The sequence below is a fragment of the Mirounga angustirostris genome, unplaced genomic scaffold (assembly GCF_029215605.1).
Source record: "Mirounga angustirostris isolate CCGP_5_RB_7025 unplaced genomic scaffold, mMirAng1.0.hap1 SCAF_15, whole genome shotgun sequence".
NCBI classification, from domain to species: domain Eukaryota; kingdom Metazoa; phylum Chordata; class Mammalia; order Carnivora; family Phocidae; genus Mirounga; species Mirounga angustirostris.
The window spans coordinates 71,328,524-71,353,875 of NW_026991723.1; the positions used below are offsets into that span (position 1 = coordinate 71,328,524).

Here is a 25,352-nt window from a genome sequence, read left to right on the forward strand (position 1 = left end):
CTTACTGCACATAAATAAATGGAGAATAAAATAAGGCTCTAAAAATCATGGCAGCAAAATGGTCAGCGGCGGTCAGCTACTAGATCAAAGAGGGCCTCTGGGGGGTGAACAGGATGAAGCAGAATGTGCAAGTGAATGGTATCCCCCTTTCTTGTTGCTGGTTCTCAGACTTTATCCTGTTGGCATGATCAGCATAACTCTCAACCACAGTGCTCTGCTCCTGGGATTCCATGGCCGGGCAGAGAGATTCCTCATAAATGAGACATGAGGTAGTTGTCGGGTTCTGTTGGCGTTGAGCAAAAGGAAAGAACACATTTCTTAGTGTGAAGCCAAATACTCCCCTGCAGCTCTCTTGCACCCCGTCTTACTGCTGGCTTATGCTTATCTTGCATCCCCTAGGAGGATGGAGAAATTCCATGCTTTCCTTCTCCCGCAGAGGTTCCTTCCTGGCATCTGGAGCCACAGAGGCAGTGGACGGAAGCAGGTGACTGGCCCTCGGCTGCCTCCAGAGCTCAGCTGCCCAGACTTTTACCAGAACGTGGCCCCGCAGAGCTGGCCCAGGGCAGGATTGAGGGGCCCGAAGGGAATGATCCATGTGCTCACCCTCGTTCTGGCTAAAGCACAGGACAGAACCAGGATCAGGTCCTCAAAGTCTGGGGCAAGCTCACCTTGGCTTAAAATACAAATGCCACTCTGGTACCAGCCTCAGAATCCCGTGTCTTCAAGGGCATCACTTTGCCACATGAGGTGGGAGTCAAAAATTGGGGTGGGCCTGGCTTCAGCCTTCCTTGCCCTTTGGCTGCCCTCCACACCTTGCTCTTCTTCAGCAGACCAATGTCCCCAGCACCTGTCCTGATCCAGAATTGCCACTAAATCCTGGCACAGCAGGACCCTCACACTGACCATCTGGAGTTTTCTTTTGCTGCCAGAGAGCACGGAGTTGGGTGGATCGGGGGTCTGTTTGCTACCCAGTCCGCCTTCACCTGTGGCTTTGCGCCTTTGAAGAAACTGAAGAAAACTGAGTGGCAGTATATAGTGACACAAATAACTACGATGATGAAACCCGTTCTGTGAGTGGGGGTCTAAACCTTCTAGAGCCTTCCAGCAGTTCCCTTGCAATTCACAGGTAGCTGATTCAATAGGACCAAACCTTTCTCCTGTTGGTAGGTGGTAGATGCTTTTGTTGAGTTTTCTTGGAGTTCACCAGGTATTTCATTTTAAAAGTACCTCTTGATTGTTGTGTTTTCCTTTCTTCTCCAGACTTGTGAGCATAGTCGTGGGGAGGTACAGGCATTCGGCTGGGAAGAGCTTGTGGGTGAATCTACTACAGGACTCAGCTCCAGGCTAAGTCCTCTTGCTGCCCGAGGGCTGAGACCTGGGGGACGGGTGGACGGGAATCCTGAAGCAGAATTGGCACTTGGGTCCAGGGCCCAGCGTTCGGGATTGCCCCAGTGTGGTTACTGCCCGTCTCTAAGCTGCTCAGCATTCACTTTCGACATTAATAAGAGATGAGATGGTTTTGCTTACAGATTACCAGATTTGCCAAACCCCAAATGTTTTTTTTCCCCAAATATTATTTTTAAAACTTGACTCAAATCTTTAAAATACTTTACTAGAACAAAAAATTGATTTAAATTCACTGTGTGTGTGTGTGTGTGTGTGTGTGTCCACCAATCTGTCTGTCTTACAGGGGAGGTTACTAGATGGACTCGCCTGCACATTTAAGTTGAATGGAGAAAGAAAACCCAACTATTGGTTAGAATAATAGATAGTCAGCCTCCAAGTTTTGTTCTCTACCACCTGATCAGACCTTCAGAAATTTTTCAATGGGGTTTTCCTATGACATATCTTGTCTGTGACATAGTTCATGGCATTCTATGACATTCGACTTCCCAAGAGGAATTTGGTTACTCACATAGCGTTACACAACTTTTCTGGGGATGGGAAGCTCATGGAAGGAAAATGTCCGTATATAACAGGAGTCAATTACTTATCTTTGATGGAAAAGGAAGATTATATTACCATAAGATGTACAGAGAGACACTGCTCCTAAAAGTATAATGGATCACAGCAAGAAAGCACAAGTTCCTCGGGGGCAGGCTGCATTTTGATGCACATTTGCTCATCATGGCTGAGTAAAGGCTTAGTATTCATTGTAGAGATAGAAAATGGAATTTAGGAGGTACTGCAATACCTATCAAGTAGGTAAGACTTGGTCTGTTTTTTGTTTTGTTTTGTTTTGTTTTGTTAGAACACATGCCCGCACCGTGGTGGGGGATGGGCAGAGGGAGAGAGAATTTGAAGCAGATTCCAATGAGCATGGAGCCCAGTGTGGGGCTCGATTTCACGACCCTGAGATCATGACCTGAGCCAAAACCAAGAGTCGGATGCTTAACCGACTGAGCCACCCAGATGCCCCTCCTAAAGCCTTTCTAAGCAAAGTCCCTGTTCTGTTCTCATCTCAACAATTTTCCCTCAATAAATTAAGGATGGGTATGTCTTCGTTTCTCACACTTAACCCCAATTAGAGTTTCCTTTGGGTAACTTTTAAATTGTCAATATTCCCATCAAATTCACATTTAAGTGCAAAGGGCTTGGAAGACTGGCTCCATGCTAAGGTGTGAAGTCATGTGGAGCTGAGACTTTGAGAATGGTAGTTGGGGAAAGGGCAGCCATGGCCATTTAGAAAGGACATCTGGAGGTGCCGAGACCCAGGCTTCCTTCGGTATGTGCCTTGCATTGGACCTTGGAGCAGTTTGAAAAGCCGCAAACCTCCAGCTCCCTTCCGTCCTGGGCAGCATGTAGAGGGAGCTTTCCCAGTGCCGACCTCTCCCCTCCTCTCTGCTTTGCAATGCCTTGCAGCAGGCTGGGTCTTACCATTTCTAAAGCCAGCCGCTCTCCACATTGCCTGCTTCCATCTGGTTCCTCCTGATCCCAGCAAATCTACTTTGGAACATTCTGTCACACTAAGGTATATGCACAGGATGGCTACATTTAGCAGAATAAACTCCTTCAACCAAAGGAGTGAAGTTCCGACAAGGGGAATGTCTAAGACAGCTGAGTTCTGGCCGGGAATCCTTGCAGTCTCTCTTGGCACAAATATCAAGCAGTTTCAAAGGCTGAGGCTTGCTCTCAGCTCTGCTCCCCTTTGCTGGCTTGCTCTTGGCCCTGCTCCCATTTGCTGGCTTGCTCTCAGCCCTGCGCCCCTGTGCCGGCTTGCTCTCAGCTCTGCCCTCATTGTTACTGGCTCAGAACTACCTAGCACTTCCTTTTTGCCCAAGGTTCACCCTGGCATCACAGAACCACAGAGGTTAGGAGCAGAACGGAAGTGAATTTTGAGGGTGCACCTGGTTTAGGTGTCCCATTTCTCAGACCAGAAAACTGAGACCCAGAAAATAAATACGGCTTTCCCAAAGTCATGTAGCAGCAGGTGCATGGTTTCAGAGACCGCCTATTTCTGCCTTGCATTTGCTGTCCCCTTTGATCCTGTGCATACTTCCTGGGTTCCCTCCTGAGCTGCCCACTGTGGCTTCCAGGGCAGAACCCTACTCTGTGGGTGGGAGTCGTGGATTCTAGCCAGAGATCTGTTCTTGACCAGCTGTGTCACCCTAGGGAAGACTCCGCTTCGCAGGCTGGGGCCTGCCCCTCTGTGGGATGAGTGAGAAACTCTACCTTGCTTTTGGTGGAGGAATAGAGAAGCTATGTAAGTAAGGGTGTGTGACACAGATTGGCACCCAGCAGGTGTGCAAAAGACACTCGCTGAATGGCGGGCTTTAGAGCATCCATTGCCTTTAGACCTCCCATGCTGACTGCTCGCAAATTGCCCTCCGCTTCCCAGCCACCCGGGACCAAATTTCAACATGGCTTCATTTCCCCCAGAGCCAGACGCCCTCAGAGACTGAACGGAAGATCAGGTTACAGCACAGGAGAATTCAACCGGCAGTCCGATGTATTTTCGTCAATTCGGGAAAACCACCCCAAGCTCTGAGGCTGTGCTGAGGGGAGGGGGAGGGGGGAGCAGGGGTGAGGCGTGCACACCGGATTTAGTCTGCTCAGTCCTGACAGGAGGGTCACTGCCATCAAAGGCAGGGCGGCTCGGGGTATGCTTTTGCCGCCTACATTGACCTGATTTAATTTTGCCCTCTGCCTCCGAGTATAAACCAGTTTTCCTAAACTCCACCCTATTTTTGCAACCAGAAGGAGGCTGTGTGTGTGTGTGTCTGTGTGTGTTCCTAGGGCCACCATAACTGCCATAACAAAGTACCAGAAACTGGGCGGCTTGAACAACAGAAATGTACTATCTCGCAGTCCTTCTCTCCTGTGTCTTCACATTGTCTTGTTTCTAGGTGTTTCTCTGCGCCTAAGTCTCTTTTTTAAGGTCACTAGTATTGGATTAACGACCGTGTAACTTGACTACCTCTTTAAGACCCTATCTCCAGATAAGGTCACATTCTGAGGTACTGTATGTTTGGACTTACACATATGAAGTTGGGTTTCAACCCATAACAGTGAGCGTGTGCGTGTGTGTGCATGCATGTATGTGCGTGCGTGTAGTGAACTATAACATCTCAGACTCCAGTCAGAAACATGCCTACGAATTATGAGGCGCCTGGCTGGCTCAGCTGGTAGAGTATGAGACTCTTCGTCTTGGGGTTGTAAGTTCGAGCCCCACATTGGATGCAGAGATTACTTAAAAATAAAATCTTTAAAAAAAAAAAAAGAAGCCAGCCACTATTTAAATAATAGTACCTTTTTTTTTCTTTTTTAGTTTATTTATTTATTTATTTATTTATTTTTATTTTTTTAAAGATTTTATTTATTTATTTGAGAGAGAGAGAATGAGAGAGAGCACATGAGAGGGGGGGAGGGTCAGAGGGAGAAGCAGACTCCCTGCCGAGCAGGGAGCCTGATGCGGGACTCGATCCCGGGACTCCAGGATCATGACCTGAGCCGAAGGCAGTCGCTTAACCAACTGAGCCACCCAGGCGCCCCTATTTATTTATTTTTTAAAGTTTGTTTATTTATACTTTTGGTGATCTCTACATCCAACGTGGAGCTCCAACTCCCAACCCCAAGATCAAAAGTCACATGCTCCCCTGACAAAGCCAGCCAGGTGTGCCTTAGATAATAGTACTTTAAGAGCACATATTGTTTTCTCTTTTGTGAACAGGGAAGATTTAAAACGATTATATATATATATGTATATATACCTCCTCATAGAAGCAGGGGAGCTGGTGTGATTATGTAGAAAGTCCTAGGACCACTCTTGCCTCTTGGCTTGAAAACACCTCTTCATTGAAGGCCCTGTTTGTCACTCTTGAGCAGAGCAATGCCACCTTTGGTGTGTGATTTCCCCACCTCATGCTCCTTTAGACTGTTAAGTAGCATCTTGAAATGCCTCTGGCTAAACTACAGAACATTCCAGTTATTCCAAAGGGCACATAAATTCAGAGTTTCCATAGCACTCCCTGGTGACTTGGTATCACCAAGTTAGCCCTTGAGAAAACCCTGGATTTTTCTAAATAAATGTCAGAATATTAAAAATGTCACGTAGATATTGGAAAGAGTTGTCAAGTATGGTATACCTTAAGCTTCCTTTTCAAAAGGGCCTGCCTGGGCTCCCTCTACTCCGATTATTCTTTCCTGGACTTGTATTCTCGGGAGGTCCCAGGAGGTCAGCTTTGCTGGCCAAACTGCAGACCGCTGGGCAGTCCTGCCACCAGCTTTGGGCTGCTCGGCTGCTTCACCAGGAGGAACTGCTCCCAAGCTGACCATGAACTTCTGGCTGTGCAGGACCATGCCTGGCATTTTCCCTCCTCTCCCTGTGTACTGTAAATACCCATTCTCTCTGTCTTCTCCAGAATGAGTTCTCCATGGCCCTGCGGGGACCTGAATTCCAACTGACTTTCTAGTCAGCCGGACACTGAGTTATGCCAAGTTTTTTCTAGGTCAACCCAAAGTTGGGGGCCAGGTGGGTGGAACCAGGGGGCAGTGTTGGGGGCTACTCTGAATATACCTGGGCAGGCTGACCTACATCAATTCCCTTATTAGCCTTAGCGTGTAGTGCTGGGGGTCTGATTCTGTGGCCGAGAGTGGGGGATGTTTGGGACACTCGTGTCTACCCAAGGCATGTAGAGATCTGTTTTCTTGGTTGTTGCTGTTCTTTGGTGGCGGAGGATAGTGGTGAGCTCTGAGAATGCGGGGCCACTTGCCCTGGACATTCCCTGAAGTTACAGCAGTCATCCCAGACTTCAGATTCCTCTGTCCCACTTCAGCGTGAGACATCATGTAACCCTTTAAACTAGATCTTCCAAAGACCATTAGAGGACATAGAAAGTGTTTGTGAGATAATACAAAGTTAAAAAATGTTGGCTACAAAACGGCATGTACTGTCTGGTCTCCACACTATTAAATACATATTTCTACAAAGGAGACTAAGTGGAATGCAATAAAATAGGAACTGTTTTCTTCTGTGTGGAAGGGAGAGGAATAATTTTTATTTTCCAAGTTTTCAATGGTGAGCACTTATTACTTCATAGACACACATGCCCATAGATCTGTTAGATCTATCTCGACCATTTTACGGGATCTTCGGGATCTTTCAGATTTTTTGCTACCTCAGCATCGCCAGGATATTATTAATCCCCTGCTTGCCCAAGGCCCATCCGTGACTTTCCATGGAGGCAGTGGTAACTGGTTCCTATCAACCACTGCGGAGCCCCGAGCCCGGGACCTCTCTGAGCACCCCGCCGGCCCGAGCTGCCTGGGGACGGCACTTGCCCTCCAGGCTGGGCCACTAGGGAGGGGCTGGGCCTCTTTGAAGGAGGTTAAAGTCCTTCTTTGTGTGAATGGCCTTTTAGGGAGCAGAGGGAGGGGCAGCTGTGACATCATAGTCTTCAGTCAGGAGGCTCGGAAGGAATTTGTCCAACTTGAGGCAGTGCGCAGGAATCTGTCTGGAAAAAGAGGCAGTTCTGACTGGGGACGTTTGAGACATACACTGTGGGCAGGGTAAGCCAAGTCTGCTGACCTCTCTGACTGTCCTTTCCCTTCTAATCTGAAAGGAGTGGGTTCCTTTCCCAGGCCAGTCTTGGTGGAGGGGGCCTCGGAGTGGGGACCGAGCAGGGCTGAGCTCTAGAGTCCTTTCCTGCCGGAGGGAGGGAGACGGGGCAGCTGAGCTCTGAGTGGCGACTTGCTTCTCTTTGAAACCTCGTCAAACTCCCCGCTTTGGAGTTAGAGGGCGAGGAGGAAGCACAGCCCCAGCCATGCAGTGCACGCCAAGATTCACAAGTCCTCTGTGGCAGATGAGGCCGTGAAGATGGGGCGTGCATGTGTCTGTCCTTGTCCAGAACAGAAGCAAGTGACCCAGCGATTCTGGTAGCTGGTTTTCTAGTGATCGCCTTGTATTTAGTTAGTCCCTAACGAGGCCGTGCTGTGGGCCCCGCCACATTCATGGAGTGACTTGGGGCTTCATGGGAATGTGCGTGCCTGTCCCCTGTAGGAGCCAGGGGGGGTGGGAAGAGAAGCTCCTCAGCTCTGTTCCTACATAGAGTGTCATCTGTGGACAAGGGGTTAATCTCAGAAGCATCTGGCACTGTTTCCTCTTTGCTCCTGGCTCTCAGCCTCAACATCGTGGGTTTGTGCTGGGTCCACAGTGGTGCTCAGCTTTTGCTCTCTGCTGTTAGTGGTTGGCCAGGCAAGAACCCAAGATCCTGAACTATTTTAAAACCAAGAGGGACACAGCTGAGTTATAAAGAACTAAAGCTAGCCCTGTGTTTGCTTTCAGCAGAATTAGTTACCCTAGAAATTTCTGCCTGCTGGAGCAGCCAAAGTTCCCTCTGGGGCCTTGATCTTGGTTTATTCTGGAGGTGGGGACTGCCCTGTAAAAATCACCTCCTGGTGAAAAAGGCTTTTGGGGAGAAGAGCATCTGAGGACTCCTTGACAGAGCGCGGAGTTTGTTACTTTGAGGAGGAAGTGAACCTTGACCTTCTTGGAGCGGAAAGGAGGCCTCTCTCCTGAGTTAGGAGCAATCCTGAAGCCTCCCCTACCATTCTCAGTCACTCCTGTAGGGAATGGATCTCCACGCAGCTGAAAGAAGCAAGCCTTTCACCAGTGGCTGTAGAAAAGGAAACGGCTTCCTCCCTCCCTCCAATCCCCCTGCCTGCCGCGTCCCGCCCCCCACATCTTCAGTTGCTTTCATGGAAAGCCCAAGTTATAAATGTGTTAATCAAACAACACCTTGACATTTTCCAGATGTGTAGCCTGACATCTGAGCCAGTCGGTGACTTTGCGGCTGGGTGAAGGGGATGCTATTAATAGGGCAGGCTGTGGTCCTGGGGAGACTCCATTATGTTATAAAGGGCCCACTTTCCTTGAACAGAAGTGTGAGCCAAGACATCCTTTGTCCCCAGCGAAGGGAGTTTCCAGAGTATTTTCATCTCCTCTTCAAGCCTGTGTCTGTACCCTAAGCCAGAGAGAATTGCTTAGTGGTGATGCCTTGGCAGTTCTCAGAAAGAAAGGCTGGGCCTGCGGGAGCAGGAACATCTTTTTAGAGCTGTCCCAGTCGCATTCGGCCGTAATGCGTCATGGCAGACAGTCCGAGAGCCGTTGTGAGTGTTCGCTCCCTTTATCGGGGGTCACAGCGTTAACCCTGAGCCCGCCCGCCCTAAATTTAGCCTGCCACTGCCCAGGAGAGCTTAGGGGCTTTAAGTCTGGCCTGTTTCCATCAACCAGGAAGGGGTCCTTCTCGGGGAGTGGTAAGGCTTCTGGCTTCCCATAATCAACACAGGCCCCTGGTCCTCCAGGCCGGAAGGAGCTCTGCGAGGGGGCGGAAGACGAAAGGCTGCCTGGGCCTGGAATGTGCCCCGGGTGATGGCCTCTCCCCTCCGCTTCCTGGCCCAGAGGCCCAAAGGCAAACCAAGGAAGGAAGCAAGGCGTTCTCAGACGTTCCCATTCTCTGTTCCCTCACAGCGGTGGGTGGAAGGGGCCCACTCAAAGTCCCCGCACTTTCTCCAGCCGGCCCGAGCCTGCCATCTTCAGCAGGGAGGGCCCGAGGAGCTGCAGGCCAGCAGATGAGGAACTCGGGTGCTCTCAGCTTTCTCCACAAACTCTTTCTAGCCAGCCCAGTTTGTGCTGTTGAACAGGGCTGGGATTTTCTTTCCACTGAGCACTTCCTCTGCCTGGTGCTTTTTGCTCTCTTTATGGGAACTGGAACTCTCTCCCTCCAAGGCCGCGCACTCCTTGCTGCTGAGTAGGGGCCACCTCAGAGCGCAGGGGGCCTCCCCGCCCCCACCCCCCACCCCGTGGCCCCAGCCCAGGGCTTGCCACTCTGTAGGTACTCAGGGCATGCTTATCCTTGCACTTTGACCTCCCTCGGCCCCTGGGCTCCCCTCCTACACCCCTGGGGTTCCCTCAGCCTGGGGAGTCCTCTGCCCCAGATCTCCAGCCCATAGCTCCACCCCGGTGCCTCTAAGTCGGATCAAGTTCAGGAGACTCATGTGGGCACCTTGCAGGTGTCTTGGCAGGCTCCCTTACCCGGGATGCATCCCCTCCTTCCATTTACCTTTGTGACAGAAACTATAGCCAGGAAGTGGAGTCCTGTAAGAAGCATTCTAGATGGTTCCACTACACAGACCACAGAACCAGTGCTCTGCCGTGACAGCTGTCGTGTCCTGTGTAGTCAGAACTCGACTTAGGTGAGAGAGAGAACAAGGGTAAGAAAGGAAAACGGAGATGCTCTCTGGTTGCACAGCTATGCGGAAGTTTTATTTTATAGCCACGCCTCTGTTCCTAGGCCAAGAATGAGTTTGTATTTTTGGTGGAACTTAAAAATAACTGGATTAAAGGATCAGGTCACCTAGTATCTGGGGAAGAGTGTTTCTAATTTGACTATCATGGCCTTTGTAGGAAGTAAGCTGGGTTATTCAGAGTAGAAAGCTGGTGGTGCAGCGGGCGCCTGAGGTGTGAGTGATTTGGGTCACACTGTGCATTTAGGCTAGGAGCCCGGGAGGTCACAGCTGGTAACAGGCTTGTCAAGAGGTAACAGCCTGAGGGTGGTGGGGAAGCTGTGAACACAACCAGCCTTGAAAGCGGAGTGGAAGCTTCAGCTTCTTGCTTGCCCTTGTAAAAAAGGATACCTTCCCGGGGCGCCTGGGTGGCTCAGTCGTTAAGCGTCTGCCTTCGGCTCGGGTCATGATCCCAGGGTCCTGGGATCGAGTCCCACATCGGGCTCCCTCCTCGGCGGGAAGCCTGCTCTCCCTCTCCCACTCTCGCTGCTTGTGTTCCTGCTCTCGCTATCTCTGTCTCTGTCAAATAAATAAATAAATAAATCTTTAAAAAAAAAAAAAAGGATACCTTCCCGGTGTCCCCCTGGGCCCAGACAGATCTGCTAAGGAAAACGTACCTCTTGCAAGTTCTTTCTGCTCACCATGCGCCCAGCCACTGACCCAGATACCGTGGGAAGAAAGAGCACACTGCCGTCCATCACCCAGCGGGGCAGGTGTCAGGACCCTGAGGTGTTTTCTGTGCAAATTAAAAACGGTCTTCTAGAATCTTACCTGTGTTGTTGGGAAGGAGTTGCAGCTTTAATGTGTGGTGTCCATTGCAATGCCTGGGATGTGGGATCTTAATCTTTTGCCCCTGGATTGTTGCTGGAGGAAGCGGAGGACTCTCCTTTAGAGGCCAGCCAGCTCGAAAGGTAAAATTCCCAGACTGAGCAGGAAGTCAGTACCCTCATTTCTAACTGGAGGGCCCTGTGGGTAGAGCAGAAGGTAGGAAGTGGAAACTCAGTCTCCAGGAAGTCTGTCTCTGTTCTGTTCTGGATAAAGATGGGAGAGGGGTCTCTGACTTCTGGAGCCAAATTATGAGTCTCACATCACTTCTAGAGATGCAAGTGTGCAAAATGTTGACCAGAAAGCCAAGTAGATACTCTTTAATAAAAACTATTCACCCTTCTTAACCTATCGCTAGGCATTTTGGAAGCCTGCTGTCACTGAGAATACTTTTGAGGTATGGGGAGAGACTGAAGAACTGGCTTTCAAATCCTGGCTGTGCCACTTCCTAGTCAGGTGATCTTGGGAAAAATCTTTCAGTTTCTCTAAACCTCATGTTCTAAAGTTGTAAAATGAAAGTAGAAAACTCTGCCTTTCCTGCATGCCAAAGGGCCCTGTTACCAGTATCAGCTGGGAGTGTATATGCATGTGCACTGTGAACACTGTGTCCACAGTGAAAGGGGGTGTGGTTCTTGACTGTCCATTCAACTGCATCCTCAGATTTTGACTTTTAGAGACAGGAACAATTGTTTTATGCAGTTATTCTGTTTATTGCAGCAGCAAATGCATCTTCCAGTTGTGCTGAGCTTTAGCTAAAAATAACTTTTGAGGACCTGGGGTAGGAAAAGATTAGGGAGGTTAGGTCTGACTTTTAGCCTTGCTGGGCCTTTCCCCTCTAAACGCCTCATGTTGATTTCCTCTCAAAATCAAAGCTTCATCATCACCCCCCCACTCCTCCTCCAAGAAAGTCAACCAGCTCCCAGAGAGAATTTAATATTGGTCATTTACACTTCAGTGTAAAATTGCTTAATAATAAGGAACATTTGCATTAAACACTTTGCAGTTTACATAGTACTTTTTTTTTTTTTAAGATTTATTTATTTATTTGAGAGAGTGAGAATGAGAGAGAGAGAGAGTACATTACGGGTGGAGGGTTAGAGGGAGAAGCAGTCTCCTCGCTGAGCAGGGAGCCCGATGCGGGACTCGATCCCGGGACTCCAGGATCATGACCTGAGCCGAAGGCAGTCGCTTAACCAACTGAGCCACCCAGGCGACCCTGCATAGGACTTTTTAAAAACATTTATTTACTTATTTCATTTGAGAGAGAGAGTGCGCGCGCACGCACGCGCGCACACACACACACACACACACACACGCATGAGGTGGGGGATGGGCAGAGGGAGAGAGAGAATCTCAAGCAGACTCCCTGCCAAGCACGGAGCCCGACACAAGCTTGATCTCACAACCCTGAGATCATGACCTGAGCCGAAATCAAGTGGGACGATTAACTGACTGAGCCACTCACACCCCACTATGTAGTACTTTTAAACACATTATCTAATCAAATTCCTAAAACAGATTTGAAAGATCTTGGTATGAGTCCTGCTTACAAAGGAGTTCTATTCTTCCAAGAGGAGTCCCATGATTGTCTTGCATAGGGTCTGGCAGAACTTTCACAGGAGACACGGGCCCCCTTGTTGTAAATTAACCCATATAATTTGCTTTGCATAACTATTAAACGCGATTTTGTAAATAGTGGCAGCTTGAGACACAACCGGGCTACCAGGTTATAATAAAAGCAGGTCTTGGACCAAGTTCTGGCACTCATACAGATAGTTATTAAATAAACCTTTGCAAAAGTAGGCATAAAACCTACTGTCTTTAACCTCAAAGAAACCTCAGCTCCGGAAGATTCTAGACGCTCCCAACCTCACTTTGCATGAAGATAGATGTGGCAGTTTTAAAAAGGCAGGATTCCCTTGCTGTATAGTAGTCGTTTAACAACCAAACTCCTCTGAACCAAAGGCTGCGGAAAGGGCTGTTTGGTTTTCGGGCTCCATCACCATCCCTAAGGGTACACAAGCCATGGTGCTCACTCTGTCGTAAATCCTATTCAGGAAAGGCCAGAGAACATCTCTAATCCGCAAATTTGAACACCACCAATTTCACCGATTTCTAACGTTTATTATGCTAATTGACAAGCCACTAATTTCACTGATGAAAACCCGTTTCTCACCTTAATTATGCCAATTAGCTAAGCCTCAGGGGGCCATGGGAGTTAAAGAGTGCTAGCCCACCCAGGAAGGACGCCACCTACAGAGCCTGGAATTTCTGATTAGATCCTGGTTGACCACTCTCGGAGTATATATTCCCAGTTAGGACGGCTGTCTGTCCCTGAATAGAATTTAAACTAATTCAGACACACACAGCTGTATTATATTGTCTCTGTCCACATATTTTAAAGTAAATAGTAGACATCCTGACTGGCTATTAGCTATTCCAGGAAGCCAGTAGGTTGGCAGGTAATACTCGTCATGCAGTTAGGGCTCCACCTGGAGGGTTAGCAGGGGGAATCCAAGGATTTCCCTTCAGTCTCTTAGCACCCTTTCAAAATCCAGTTTGGTGGTTCTTTTTTTTTTTTTTTTTTAAGTAAGCTCTACGCCCAGTGTGGGGCTTGAACTCAGGACCCCAGGCCCCAAGATCAAGAGTTGTATGCTCTACATACTGAGGCAGCCAGGCACCCCTGATGGTTCATTTATATCTTTTTTTTTTTGCATTGGGGCATGGTTTATTTCAGAAAGGACTTTCCAGTTCATTTAATGAATGTGCATTTTATCCGAATCAGGAATCAGGTTCATCTTATCTGAAGCATGGAGAAAATTCTAGTCTTTCTAATCTTCAAAGGGAGCAATGAGCATTTGTTGGCTTAAGCAAAACATCATTTAATGACACCAAGCCCAGATTCCTGCCAAATCCGTGCTGTGGACTTTCCGGCCCACTTCCATTTACCTGGTGTACTTACTGGTGGCTTTGATTGCATCAGGCCCTCTTTCAGGAAGGTAAATTCATCCTGTTGAGAACAGAACTCAGGAATTTGCTCTTTTGTTATAATTGTTGCCTAACTTTGCTTACAAAAACTCAGGACCTCTGATGCCTGATGGTGAATCAGTAATGCAGCCTTATCTCTTTCATTACTTCTACCCTGATTAGAGCGTAGAGCTGCTACTCCCTGAAGTAGATGGAATGGAGTATCAAGAAAAATTTCCTGAATTTGTGGAAAGAAGTGGGAGGAGCCCCGTTGTAAGTAACAGGAAGCAGAGAGAGCCGTTTCCTGTTTATACCCTCCAGTGTCTCAATTTTTTAAACAAGTGTATTGGAACGGAATCGTCTCAAATTACACTGGGACTCCAAACTCTGACTTTTATCCAGTAATTCGCATTTTTAAAATCTTGGTTTGACACATCATAGAAGGCATTCAAGGAACGAGACTCATCATATCTGATTCAAAGAGCTAATGGTAGTTTTTTTGGACACGGCAAAAATGTATTGTCAGATGCTGTTCTCAGACTTTTAAAATTTTGAATTGGAACACTTGCTACTTCAGAAAATATGCCTTGGAAAGACTTGGTAGAATTTTTAAGTTCTAAAAGAGAAAAAAGGCTGATAGGGCATCTGCTTGTCCATCACCCAACACTGGACCTGAAGCACCCAGGAAAAAGAGACAAGGTGCTCATGGGCCGTGCTGTGGAGGTGGACTCAGGACCTCCTGTCTCTGTGATTAGCAACAGGAGATCATGTAGGCAAGTTTTTCACTCCTCCTGACTAGAGTAAATAAACTCCAAAATAGACTTACGGCTTCCTAGGAAGTCCAATTTTTGTTAAGAAAAAAGTGTTGTCTCCTGGAGCTTATGGTTGCTGCTAATCTCATTATGACCCTACAAAACAAGCTTCCTGCGTGTTTAATGAATGGATGAATGACTAAATGAAGTATAGAATGAATTATTTGCCTTTTAGCTTCCTTTACTGTTACATTGCCCTCTTTCCTCTTATGTCAACTGAAGTATTTTATGTTTCAGGAGGGCAGTGATTTTCAACCATAATTCAGTTCCAACAGCTTCCTACCATTTTCTTACCTTTTTCCCCCAAACCAAAAAGGATATAAGAAAAGCTCTACTTATTCCCATAAAGAATGTTAGCAGTAAGTCATTGGCCAAATGAAGCCAGAGTGGGAGGGTCACAGATAATCTGATTCTCACAGTAGCAGTGCCTCGTATCTCTTTTTGTTGATGTTTATTCCAGTAATAGCTTTCCACAGGAGTGGGCTAATTTTGACCTAGGTTTATTTGAAATTGAACGGCAGCCTGTAAGTTTCAGGCATTCAAATTTTCTGTAATTCTTAATGACCTGGAAGTCACTGGCAATTGCCTTACCAAAAGGAAGTCTAGTTAATGTTTTTAAAAGGCAGTAAAAACGTCTTTGAGTTCATTCTAAAGATAAAAGAACACTAGTTAATGATGGTAAAAAAATAAAATAAAGATATTAGTGTTATAAATATTAATGATATTAAAGTACCAGAGTTGGACAAAGACCAGAGCTAGACAGGAAGGTCATCCAAGACCAGAAAGTGTTGACAAAGGAATAGTTGTTATTGTTGCCTATGACTGAAGAAGGAACATATTGGATTAAGTCTAGAGGGGAATGTAAACAATGCAGAGTGAAGGAAACCTCTAGTTCATGGAGAACCTTCTAGTTCATGGAAAACCATGAGAATTTTTCAGCATTCTGACAGCAGTACAGAGCACATAGGGTGAATTCCCATGTTGTTCTAGGTCTCATGAACAAATCTGTAATTATGCACCTTCCTTGGAGGGATTCTGAAACGAATCCCCCGAGAATCATCCTAAGGTGGTGTTTTAACATTATGTTCTAAGATTTTCAAATCGTTTATTATGGACACAAATGAAAACGATGCCATCTTGCAGTTTTGCGTGGAAGTATGTCAATAATATGAGGCACACTATGGACTTGAGAGAGGAAGACAAACTTGACCAAGGTGTCCGTGAAATCCTTGAGGAACACTCACTAATTAACCTCACAATTTTTTTTTCAAAGGTTTTATTTATTTTTTGACAGAGAGAGAGACAGTGAGAAAGGGAACACAAGCAGGGGGAGTGGAAGAGGGAGAAGCAGGCTTCCTGCGGAGCAGGAAACCCAGTGTGGGGCCCGATCCCAGGACCCCAGGATCACGACCCAAGCCGAAGGCAGACGCTTAATGACTGAGCCACCCAGGCGCCCCTAAACCTCACAATTTACCACTCAATTATCTGAGATAAACCAGAGTCCTTGGGTATGAAAAAAGATATCATCCTAGAATTTGAAAATTAATTTTACTAATGCCAAATAACAAAATTACATGGGATTGGTAATTGGTGGGAAAGTAGGATTTATTTCAAAACATTAAGATGTGGTTTTTCTTTTTTAACAGTAAGACTGGAACCATCACATAGAGAACATTTTAGGAACCAGAGAGGAGCCACTCGTCACTAACTTTTCAAAGCAACCCTCACTCCTTAACCTAAGGAGTATTGTTTTGATGTAGTCCCAGAGAACAGAACTGTGCAGTCAGTGGCTTTGGTTATGGTGTTTATGCACATGCTGAATTAAGAGCCATAGTGATGGGGCACTGTAGCTGTTAAGTGGCCTTGGAAGGGATCTACTGTTTTCCAGTATTTTATTTTGGAAAAATTTTCCAAGAAGTTTCTTGTCTCCAGAATAATTGCATTACATCTGGCAGAGAATCATGTTTTCAAGAAGAATTGCTCATGCAAAGGGACCATCTTATTATAGTTGGGGACACACAAATAGTCCTATTACATTTCTGCAATAGTAGTAGTAATTCTGGTATAATTGCTATATAATCTCTTCTACTTTAGAAGATATTTGAACAGTGTCTTCAAATGATCTGAATCTTAATTTACATTGAGATTTATTAATTTTTTTAAATTTATTTGGGAGAGAGAGCGCATGGGAGGGGAGAGGGTCAGAGGGAGAAGCAGACTCCCCGCTGAGCAGGGAGCCTGTTGCGGGACTCGATCCGCGGACTCCAGGATCATGACCTGAGCCGAAGGCAGTCGCTTAACCAACTGAGCCACCCAGGCGCCCCTACGTTGAAATTTAAAAATGGGATTAGCATTTATGGAAAGTTCTCCGGACACCCAGTAAACAAAACCGAATCTGTAACATGGAGAGGTTTAGGTATGAATCAGCACAGCAAAATGAATACGTGAAGAATTACCAGAGGGAAATCTCAGGTCCGAAGAACTTGTCATCGTTTCAGTTTTCCTTCCAGTGAGTTACCAACTAATTTCTCAGGGTTCACCTCCAAAAGAGATTTATTAGTATCTAACTCTGACTTTGGTTGTCTCTTTATTCCAGAAGCCTCCCCAGCTTTCTGAGGATGATATCCGGCTAAAAAACCAGCGAGACAAAGGCAGTGCCAGCCCCTCGGAGCCTGCAACCAGCTCCCTTCCCCCAGACCACAAAAACATGGAAATTGAGGTCTCTGTTGCGGAATGTAAAAGTGTTCCCGGAATCACCTGTACCCCACATTCCATGGACCACTCCTCCCCTTTCTACTCACCCCCCCACAATGGCCTCCTGGGTGATCACCATGAAGCTCTGGATAAGGATGTGGCCAGAGAGATCCGCTATCTAGACGAGGTGCTGGAGGCCAGCTGCTGTGATTCTGCTGTGGACGGAACTTACAACGGTACATCGTCCCCGGAGCCGGGTGCAGCCATCGTGGGGGGTGGCCCAAGCCCACCCGGCCACGCAGCCGTCCAGCCGGACCCCCCGGAGAGGGCAGCAGGTAGACAGGCCCCTCCTCACACTGAGCTCAGTACCAGCTACTCTGAGGCCATGGCAGAGGGCGGAAAAGCCAATGGCCACTCCCCCGCCCAGCCCCGAGACCTGCTGGGGGACAGCCCGCAGGCCCCCGCGAGCCCCAGCTCCTCCACCAGCTCGCGGTGCTCGGGCCGCGACGGGGAGCTCACGCTCACCACGCTGAAGAAGGCGGCCAAGTTTGAGCTGCGTGCCTTCCACGAGGACAAGAAGCCCTCCAAGCTCTTTGAGGACGACGAGAACGAGAAGGAACAGTACTGTGTCAGGAAGGTGAGGCCTTCGGAAGAGATGCTGGAGCTGGAAAAGGAAAGGAGAGAGCTCATCCGGAGTCAGGCGGTGAAAAAGAATCCTGGCATTGCGGCAAAATGGTGGAATCCTCCCCAGGCCAAAACCACGGAGGAGCAGCTGGACGAGGAGTCTCTGGAGTCGCACAAGAAGTACAAGGAGCGCAAGGAGAGAAGAGCGCAGCGGGAGCAGGGGCCGGCGCCGCGGCAGCCCCTCCCCCCGCAGCTGTGCGCGGCCCCTGCCGCCGCGAGCGAGCACGCCGGCGCGAGCGAGCACGCCGGCGCGAGCGAGCACGCAAAGGAGGACGTCGTCACCGAGCAGATCGACTTCTCCGCCGCGCGCAAGCAGTTCCAGCTCATGGAGAGTTCCAGGCCAGCAGTGGCCAAGGGCCAGAGTACACCCAGGCTCTTCTCTATCAAGCCCTTTTACAGGCCTCTAGGGTCAATCAACTCAGACAAGCCACCGACCGTCTCGAGACCAGCTTCCATCGGGGGGCCACCGGAAGACGGGGGTGCATCAGCAGCCAAGGGGCAGAAAGCCGGCTGTGCCCTGGAGAGCCAGTCTTCGGGGGGAAGCCAGGGCAGCACGGCCCCTCAGGGGAAGGAAGGGCCCTACAATGAGACTTCCAAACGCGGGCCCTTATCCAAACTGTGGGCAGAGGACGGGGAGTTTACCAGTGCCCGGGCCGTCCTCACTGTGGTCAAGGATGACGACCCTGGGATCTTGGATCAGTTTTCCAGGTCAGTCAATGTCTCTCTGACCCAAGAGGAGCTTGACTCTGGTTTGGATGAACTGTCAGTGAGGTCCCAGGATACCACTGTCCTGGAGACCCTGTCCAATGATTTTAGCATGGACAACATCAGTGACAGCGGGGCATCCAATGAGACCACCAATGCCCTCCAGGAAAACTCACTGGCCGATTTTTCTCTGCCCCAGACTCCGCAAACTGACAACCCTTCCGAGGGCCGGGGAGAAGGCGTCTCCAAGTCATTTAGTGATCACGGTTTCTATTCCCCTTCGTCCACACTGGGAGACTCGCCCTCGGTTGATGACCCCTTGGAATATCAGGCTGGTCTCCTGGTGCAGAATGCCATTCAACAAGCCATAGCCGAGCAAGTGGATAGAGCCGTGTCCGAAACCAGCCAGGGTGGGACAGAGCAGCAGCGACCTGGAGCAACTCTAGAGGAAGCCGGAACTGGGGCTCCCGGCTCAGAGAAGCCTCAGAGCACGTTTGAGCCACCCCAGGTGTCCTCTCCTGTTCAGGAGAAAAGGGAGGTGTTACCAAAGATTCTGCCTGCCGAAGACAGGGCACTCAGGGAAAGGGAGCCCTCCCAGCCGACGCCTGCAGTGCAGCCCAGTGGCCCGGTAAACATGGAGGAGACCAGGCCCGAAGGGAGCTATTTCAGCAAGTACTCGGAGGCAGCTGAGCTGAGAAGCACAGCCTCGCTCCTGGCCACTCAGGAGTCCGATGTGATGGTTGGGCCCTTCAAGCTGAGGTCCAGGAAGCAGCGGACTTTGTCCATGATCGAGGAAGAGATCCGAGCAGCCCAGGAAAGGGAAGAGGAGCTGAAGAGGCAGAGACAAGTCTTGCAGAGTACCCAGAGCCCCAGGGCAAAGAATGCCCCGTCGCTGCCCTCCCGAACATCATGCTACAAAACCGCGCCAGGTAAGCCAACCACGCGCCAAAGACAGATGCTGTGGACAGAAAGGGTGACTCCAGCTTATGTGAGTCTTTGTGGAGCCTCCTCTGTGTGTGGCTAGGATTAGTGACGGGGCGGGGGGGGGGCACTGGTAACGAGGGTTTTCGCGTCCATCCAGGGACAGACAACTGAGGTCCGAATGTCCCCTAGAAGAACCCTGGGCCTGGATGGTGTGCCATTTCCCTGAGGGTACAATTGCTTCTTCCTCGTTGTTCTGCTCTGGGTTTGCTTTAGTAGAGAATTGTTCTCTTCTATTTGAAAGGGCTGCCTCTGGCTGAGGGAGGGGCCGTGTGTGGCGTGGACCCTGGCAGAGTGAGCCTGCATGTGGACTGGCTTGGACCCTTAGTATCTGTGGTTAAATCAAACCCATCTGATTTGGGGGATGTGCTCTGCTAACCCCTTCTAAATGCGAGATCCCTTTCTAACAATGACAGTCATGACCCGGTGCAGATTGACCCATAGAAGATGTTTTTGTCCCTCTTCTGTATGATTGGATTTGTCTTCCTTTTAGTCATCACAATGCAATTGCTTTGGAATCAGGGATGGTCTCATTCATTCTTGCCCTATGACACATTTGGAGAAATTGACTACTTTAGTCCCTTCCCATTGCCTGGGCAGTCCCTTTCTTGAATGCTTTGTATAAATGGTTGATGTTAATTATGGTGGTAATTAATGTTGCTACCATTATGGATTAACAGTGTGACCAGTTGTTTTCATTTCCCATTTGGATGTGATGGCAGTCTGAGCGCCACACATCCTAATGTGGAGAAGTGCTGCTCGAAGTGTGGTCTGGGCTAGTCCATGGACTGTTTGTTCCAGGTCCACACTGAGAATCAGTACAGACATTGAGAGCAAGCATTTGACAATTCTTGTTGCAGTTTGATATTGTCCTCAAATCCAAGTGTGGAATTTTGTGTTTTTTAAAAGTATTGGCTCATGACGGACTGAGGGGAAAACTTCTTTCACTGGAAACCATCTAAAAAGCATTATCCTAACATATAATTGCTGGCGTTTGACTTGGTTTACCCAGATCTTAATCCCATCTGACACTTGGCTTCCATCAAATCTACAGTGACTCAGGGTAATTCTTTTGATTATAAATATTTAGATTTGAAATAATCTCAACCTAAAGAAAAGTTCCCAGGTATAGTACAAATATCTTTTATTCTGAACCACTTGAGGGTAAATTGCCAACATGATGCTCCATCATGCCCAATTTTACGGAATGTCCCTCAGTTTGGGTTTGTCTATGCTTTCACATGAGTACATTTAGGTTATGCATCTTTGGTAGGAATACCACAAAAATATTGCTATATTCTTCTCACTATATCCAATCAGGTGTCCCTTACAGGGACAGATACTGACTTTTTTCACATGATATTAATTTTGATCACTTGTTTGAGGGAATATCTGACAGGCTTTTACAGTAAAATTATTGTGTCCTTTGTAAGTAATAAATATTCTCTGGGGAGTTACTTTGGTACTATGTAATCTTTATCCCACTCCTCATCAAACTTTATTCATTTATCTGTTTATGTCAGTGTAGTCTTGTGGATTCCTATTATATTCAATGGGTTAGAATCCATTTCTATTACTTTTATTCTTAATTTGTTTAGATATAGCTTATGGGAGCCCTTTCAAGCTAACTTCAGCGTCCTTTTGACATGTCCTCATTGTTCTCTGGGCATGTCCTCACTTTCTGACACCACAAGATGTTCCAGTCTCATCTCATCTGGGAGCTTGGTGTGCTCATTGCTATTGGATTGTCACTGCTCCCAGGCACTCTCAACAAACAGAATTAGAGAATATACACAGATTCCATCTGTCTGTCTATCTGTCCATCTACCTACCTACCTATCTTGAAAATCATGAGCTTACCTTGATACCTTTAATTCTAATCTAGTACCATGGGGTTCATATTCTCTCCATATTTGTAACCTTCCTAACAACAAAATGCCTCTTTCCTACTACCTTCAATATATTTATTATTTGATCAATCCCTTCCTCACCTTATGTAACCAATCTCCTATTTTCCTTACCCATCTTCGGCTCCAGTACCATGTGCTGGATCACCACTCTTCCCCACCCACCCTGCTGTGGCTCCAGCACACTGTGGTCCTGTGATCACTGACTCCTCCCACCCCCACTGCAGATACCATCTTGTTGAGCCCCTCCCTAATGGCTTTTGGACTGAATTGTTCATGAAAAAAAGAAAGCGAGGAGAAAGAGGAAAAGCATGGTGACTTTCTTGATATGATTTTTAATTCCTGTATGTCACAGGGCAATGGCCAGCTGGGTGAGGCAAAGAAAACTCTCAAGGGCATTTTGTGTGTGGGTGTGCTTTAGAGAGACTGGTTGGCTTTGCCCAAAGATCCTTAGTTGTCAAGTTCACTTTAAATTCTTGTGGGCTAGCTTGGCACAGAGATGCCAGTGGGCATTCTATATAGTATCCTAGAAAAAGCTTTCATACCACTTGAATTCAGCCCAGTCTAAGAAGCCTACTTGACAAGTTAATGACTCTAAAAGTCCTGCATAGGAACTCAAAGTCTAATGGAGGAAGTTTCTTCAGGCATCTTAGCAACTTCTGCCCACATGGAAGGTGGATACCATGTCTCTCCTACCAGTTATAGCTGGCCCTACATGCCTAAGCCTCCCTTTACATTATCTCATTATAAAACCTTCCTTAAAGTGCACATGCTCAGTGAGTATTTTCAGTTTTCTTTACTCTACCTCTTAATTGAAACTCCCACTGTATTGCTCCCCTCCTTTATTTCTAGCATGTGAACAAAAATAAAACATTTCAACACTTTCCCCTATTCCCTGACCTGCTGTGGTCTCTCGGGCTTCCCCACCAGGCTTAAAATAAGACAGGGTTCTGTGTTTGCCCTCAGCATCCCAGCAGCCCAGGCCTGATTTTCCCAGCACTTCCCTCTATGCTAATGCTAATATCCTCCCCCATACCCCCTCCCAGAGGATTGATTCTGCACGGTAATTCATCCAGGCAGGTCTGTGTACTGCAGTGGTCTAACTGTTGCACTGAACGTAGTCATGATAATGACGCTTGTGCACCTCGTTCCTTCATGTTTATCTCTAGAACATTTAAAGTAGGTGGCAGGGCTTCCCAGAATTACAACATGGATTGGGGGGAAAAAAAACAACAACTGCATACAAAATGTAATTTTCTTTCTATCCATGCCTGGAAATGTTTGGCGAATTGCTTGGCTAGCCAGCCTCCAAGTTCGTAATCAGGGAGGAGGCTGACACATCACTCTGAGCAGCCAAACTGGACGATTCATAGCCAGGGTTGAAACTGCTTGCTCCAACTTTGGTTTTGTGAATGGAGATGATGCTAAGTTCCTGCTGCAATACTCCACATCTCCCACCAGAAGAGGGGATTCAGCCTGTTTGTTGCATGACTCAGGTTGGTGATTCGATATTAGGTGATGAAAAATACAATTTTTAACTTCTCCTCTGGTGGAGATCATGCTGGAAACATGCTGGAATCCTAAAACCTAAGGGAAGTAGAATCCACTGAGAGCCAAGATGTCATAGGGAAACACAGATCTGCTGATTCTCCCAACCATTCCCCAGGTGTTGAAAAGACAACTTGTTTTTGCTTTTAGTTTCCTTGCCTTTCAAAGATGAAGACGAGATTTTTAAAAGGATGCTGTCATTCTCAAAAGCAAGGTATTAGGAAAATTATTTTGGAAATTTTATCTTGTTGGCTCTTATGTGATTTTAAAGGAAGAAGTTTCACTTAAATAGGGTCTGTGTGACTTTTGCTCATACAGGGGTGAGCAAGGCAGATGCAGTTCCTGCCCTCGGGGAACTTACAGTTCAATGAGAGAAACAACATCAGACAAAGATGGCAATTTCATGGCAGAGAAGCATGAAAACTTACAGGAGCCCACATCAAGGAAGATCACCTCATTGGGGGTATACGTGAAGTCTTCCTTTCTTAGGATACTACCATCCAACTTTTGAACTGAAGGAGTAGAAGTTGGGTTTGGGGGTGGGGGGCAATTGTTTCTTGAGAAGGGAGGACACCTAAGGAGGCCCAAAAAGGAAGAGAGAACTTATGTTTGAGGTACTTAAATTAGGTTAGGGTGGGTTAAAGGAATAGATTTAAAACAAAATGAAAGAAAGTTGGTTTGGAGCCAGACAATGAAGAGCTGCTTTAATGAGTCCATTCCACCAGCTTTTATTGAGCTCTTCCTGTGTACAAGAACTTCTGACGGCATGTTGCCATCTTGACAAAGGCCGTGTGCCGTGTGAGAGGCCATATCCCCAAGAGTGCGCACATATGTGCCTTCTGTTGATAGTCCTCAAAAATAGAGAAGAAAGGAGGCATTCCAGCAGGTGCCCTAGCCTAACTTGAAGGTGCAACCTGCAATCCGGGTGCAGACACTCTTGAGGATCAAGTTTGGGAGGAAAACTCAAACTTTTGATTGAAGTTATGATTTAGATCTTCTCAAATATCTTTTCATATTAAAGCTGTCAACAGACGGTTCTCACTTTAGTGCTTGTTGTCTATTATTAGACATCCTGGTTTCACTTCCAGGTTCTAGGCATGTCAGAGAAACCCAGCTAGTTAGGTGGTGATTACTTTAGTTTTTAAAAATAGTTTCCGTTTTCATGCCAGATGTTGAACTGATCTACCAAGTCAGATAATTTGCCCAGTGAGACGTTATGGGGAGTGGTAAAGCAGAAGGTGTGGATATTGAGTTCCATAACGTGGAGCGTCTGTTCATGTCTTTTAATATGTGGAAAGATGTGATAGCTATACATCTTATAAAGATGAAATTTCCAAGGAGTTTCAACTTCTACTGTCAGTTTGAATTAAGATTGCGGATGAGGTGACCATTACGTTATTATAAAGATTAGTGACGGGGTCTTTTTTCTTTTCACTTCATTATCTTCAAATATCACAAAGTCCTGGACAGGAGAAAATATTTATGTCAGCACAATATTCATGAAGGAGAGCTTGATGGCTTATTCCATGCAAAATTAGAGCTGGATGAGGCCAAGTCTCACTTGAGATGCCCTCAATGCTCCACAAAAGACCTTGTCTTAGCAACTGGTGGAAAGATTCTGTCACAGGCCCATGTGAGAGAAGGTTCTCCTTCAGGGGTATACAGTGCTTCCCTTTCCTGCAGGTAGGCACAGATTGTACAAGCTACAGGGGTCCAGCTGGCCTTGTGAAAGTACTAAGGCTTAATGTGGAACATCTTGCAGAGCGTTCTGTCTACTACCATATTTCTCTGAACATTCTCTGGTGACACAAGCCTAGTATCATGATTCCTACGGGTTACCAAGACCTTAAAGAGTGTACCATACTAGTTATTTTACACACATTTTCTCATTTTTCATTTGCTTATTTAATCCTCCTGTCAATCTTCTAAGATGTAATACAAATTACCCGAGGCCAGAAATATTCAGAATTTTTCTGATTTCAGAAAAGCCATAAAGTGTATAAACTGTTATTTAGAAAAGCAATGCAAGGCATATACTATTACTTAACCCACCCAGTTGGGTCTGGAGCAACCCCCTATCAAGAAATTAGATTTCTTCTATAAAACTTAGGAAGACTTAGTTACATTAAGTAGGATAAATAAAGCCTAAGAAGAGCCTCATGCCAGATCTTGCCAGGCTTTGTTGCCAAATAGGTTATGGCTTGGTTTTCAGAGCTTTGTTTGGATTTTGAAACTAGACATAAGAGATCATGGACCTATAATATTATTCCCTTTTCAAAGAATTAATACCAGCATCCAGAGAGATTAAGTAACCTGCCTGAGGTCACTCAGCCAGGAAGTGGCAGAGCCACGTTCAAACTCAGGCTCATTTGATTCCGAAGTCCGTATTCTTTCTATACCCTTTCTTGTCCTCTGCAGAGCCTGCCCCTCTGCCCTGGAGGTCTAC

At 47.2% G+C, this 25,352-nt stretch overlaps 1 protein-coding gene across 9 annotated transcripts in view; it reads left to right on the forward strand.

The window, feature by feature from the left end:
• PALM2AKAP2 (PALM2 and AKAP2 fusion) overlaps positions 1–25,352 on the forward strand; it is a 330,921-nt gene that overhangs the window by 280,474 nt on the left and 25,095 nt on the right. For 7 of the 9 annotated variants that reach the window (XM_045882883.3, XM_054509339.2, XM_045882884.3 and 4 more), the window contains one exon: positions 16,984–19,399. In XM_045882883.3, coding sequence (XP_045738839.1) covers positions 16,984–19,399 — 2,416 coding nt within the window. Of the gene's footprint in view, positions 1–6,755; positions 7,009–16,872; positions 16,897–16,983; positions 19,400–25,352 lie in introns of those variants that run through there. The other 2 variants (XM_045882888.3, XM_045882887.3) reach the window with 2 other exon arrangements.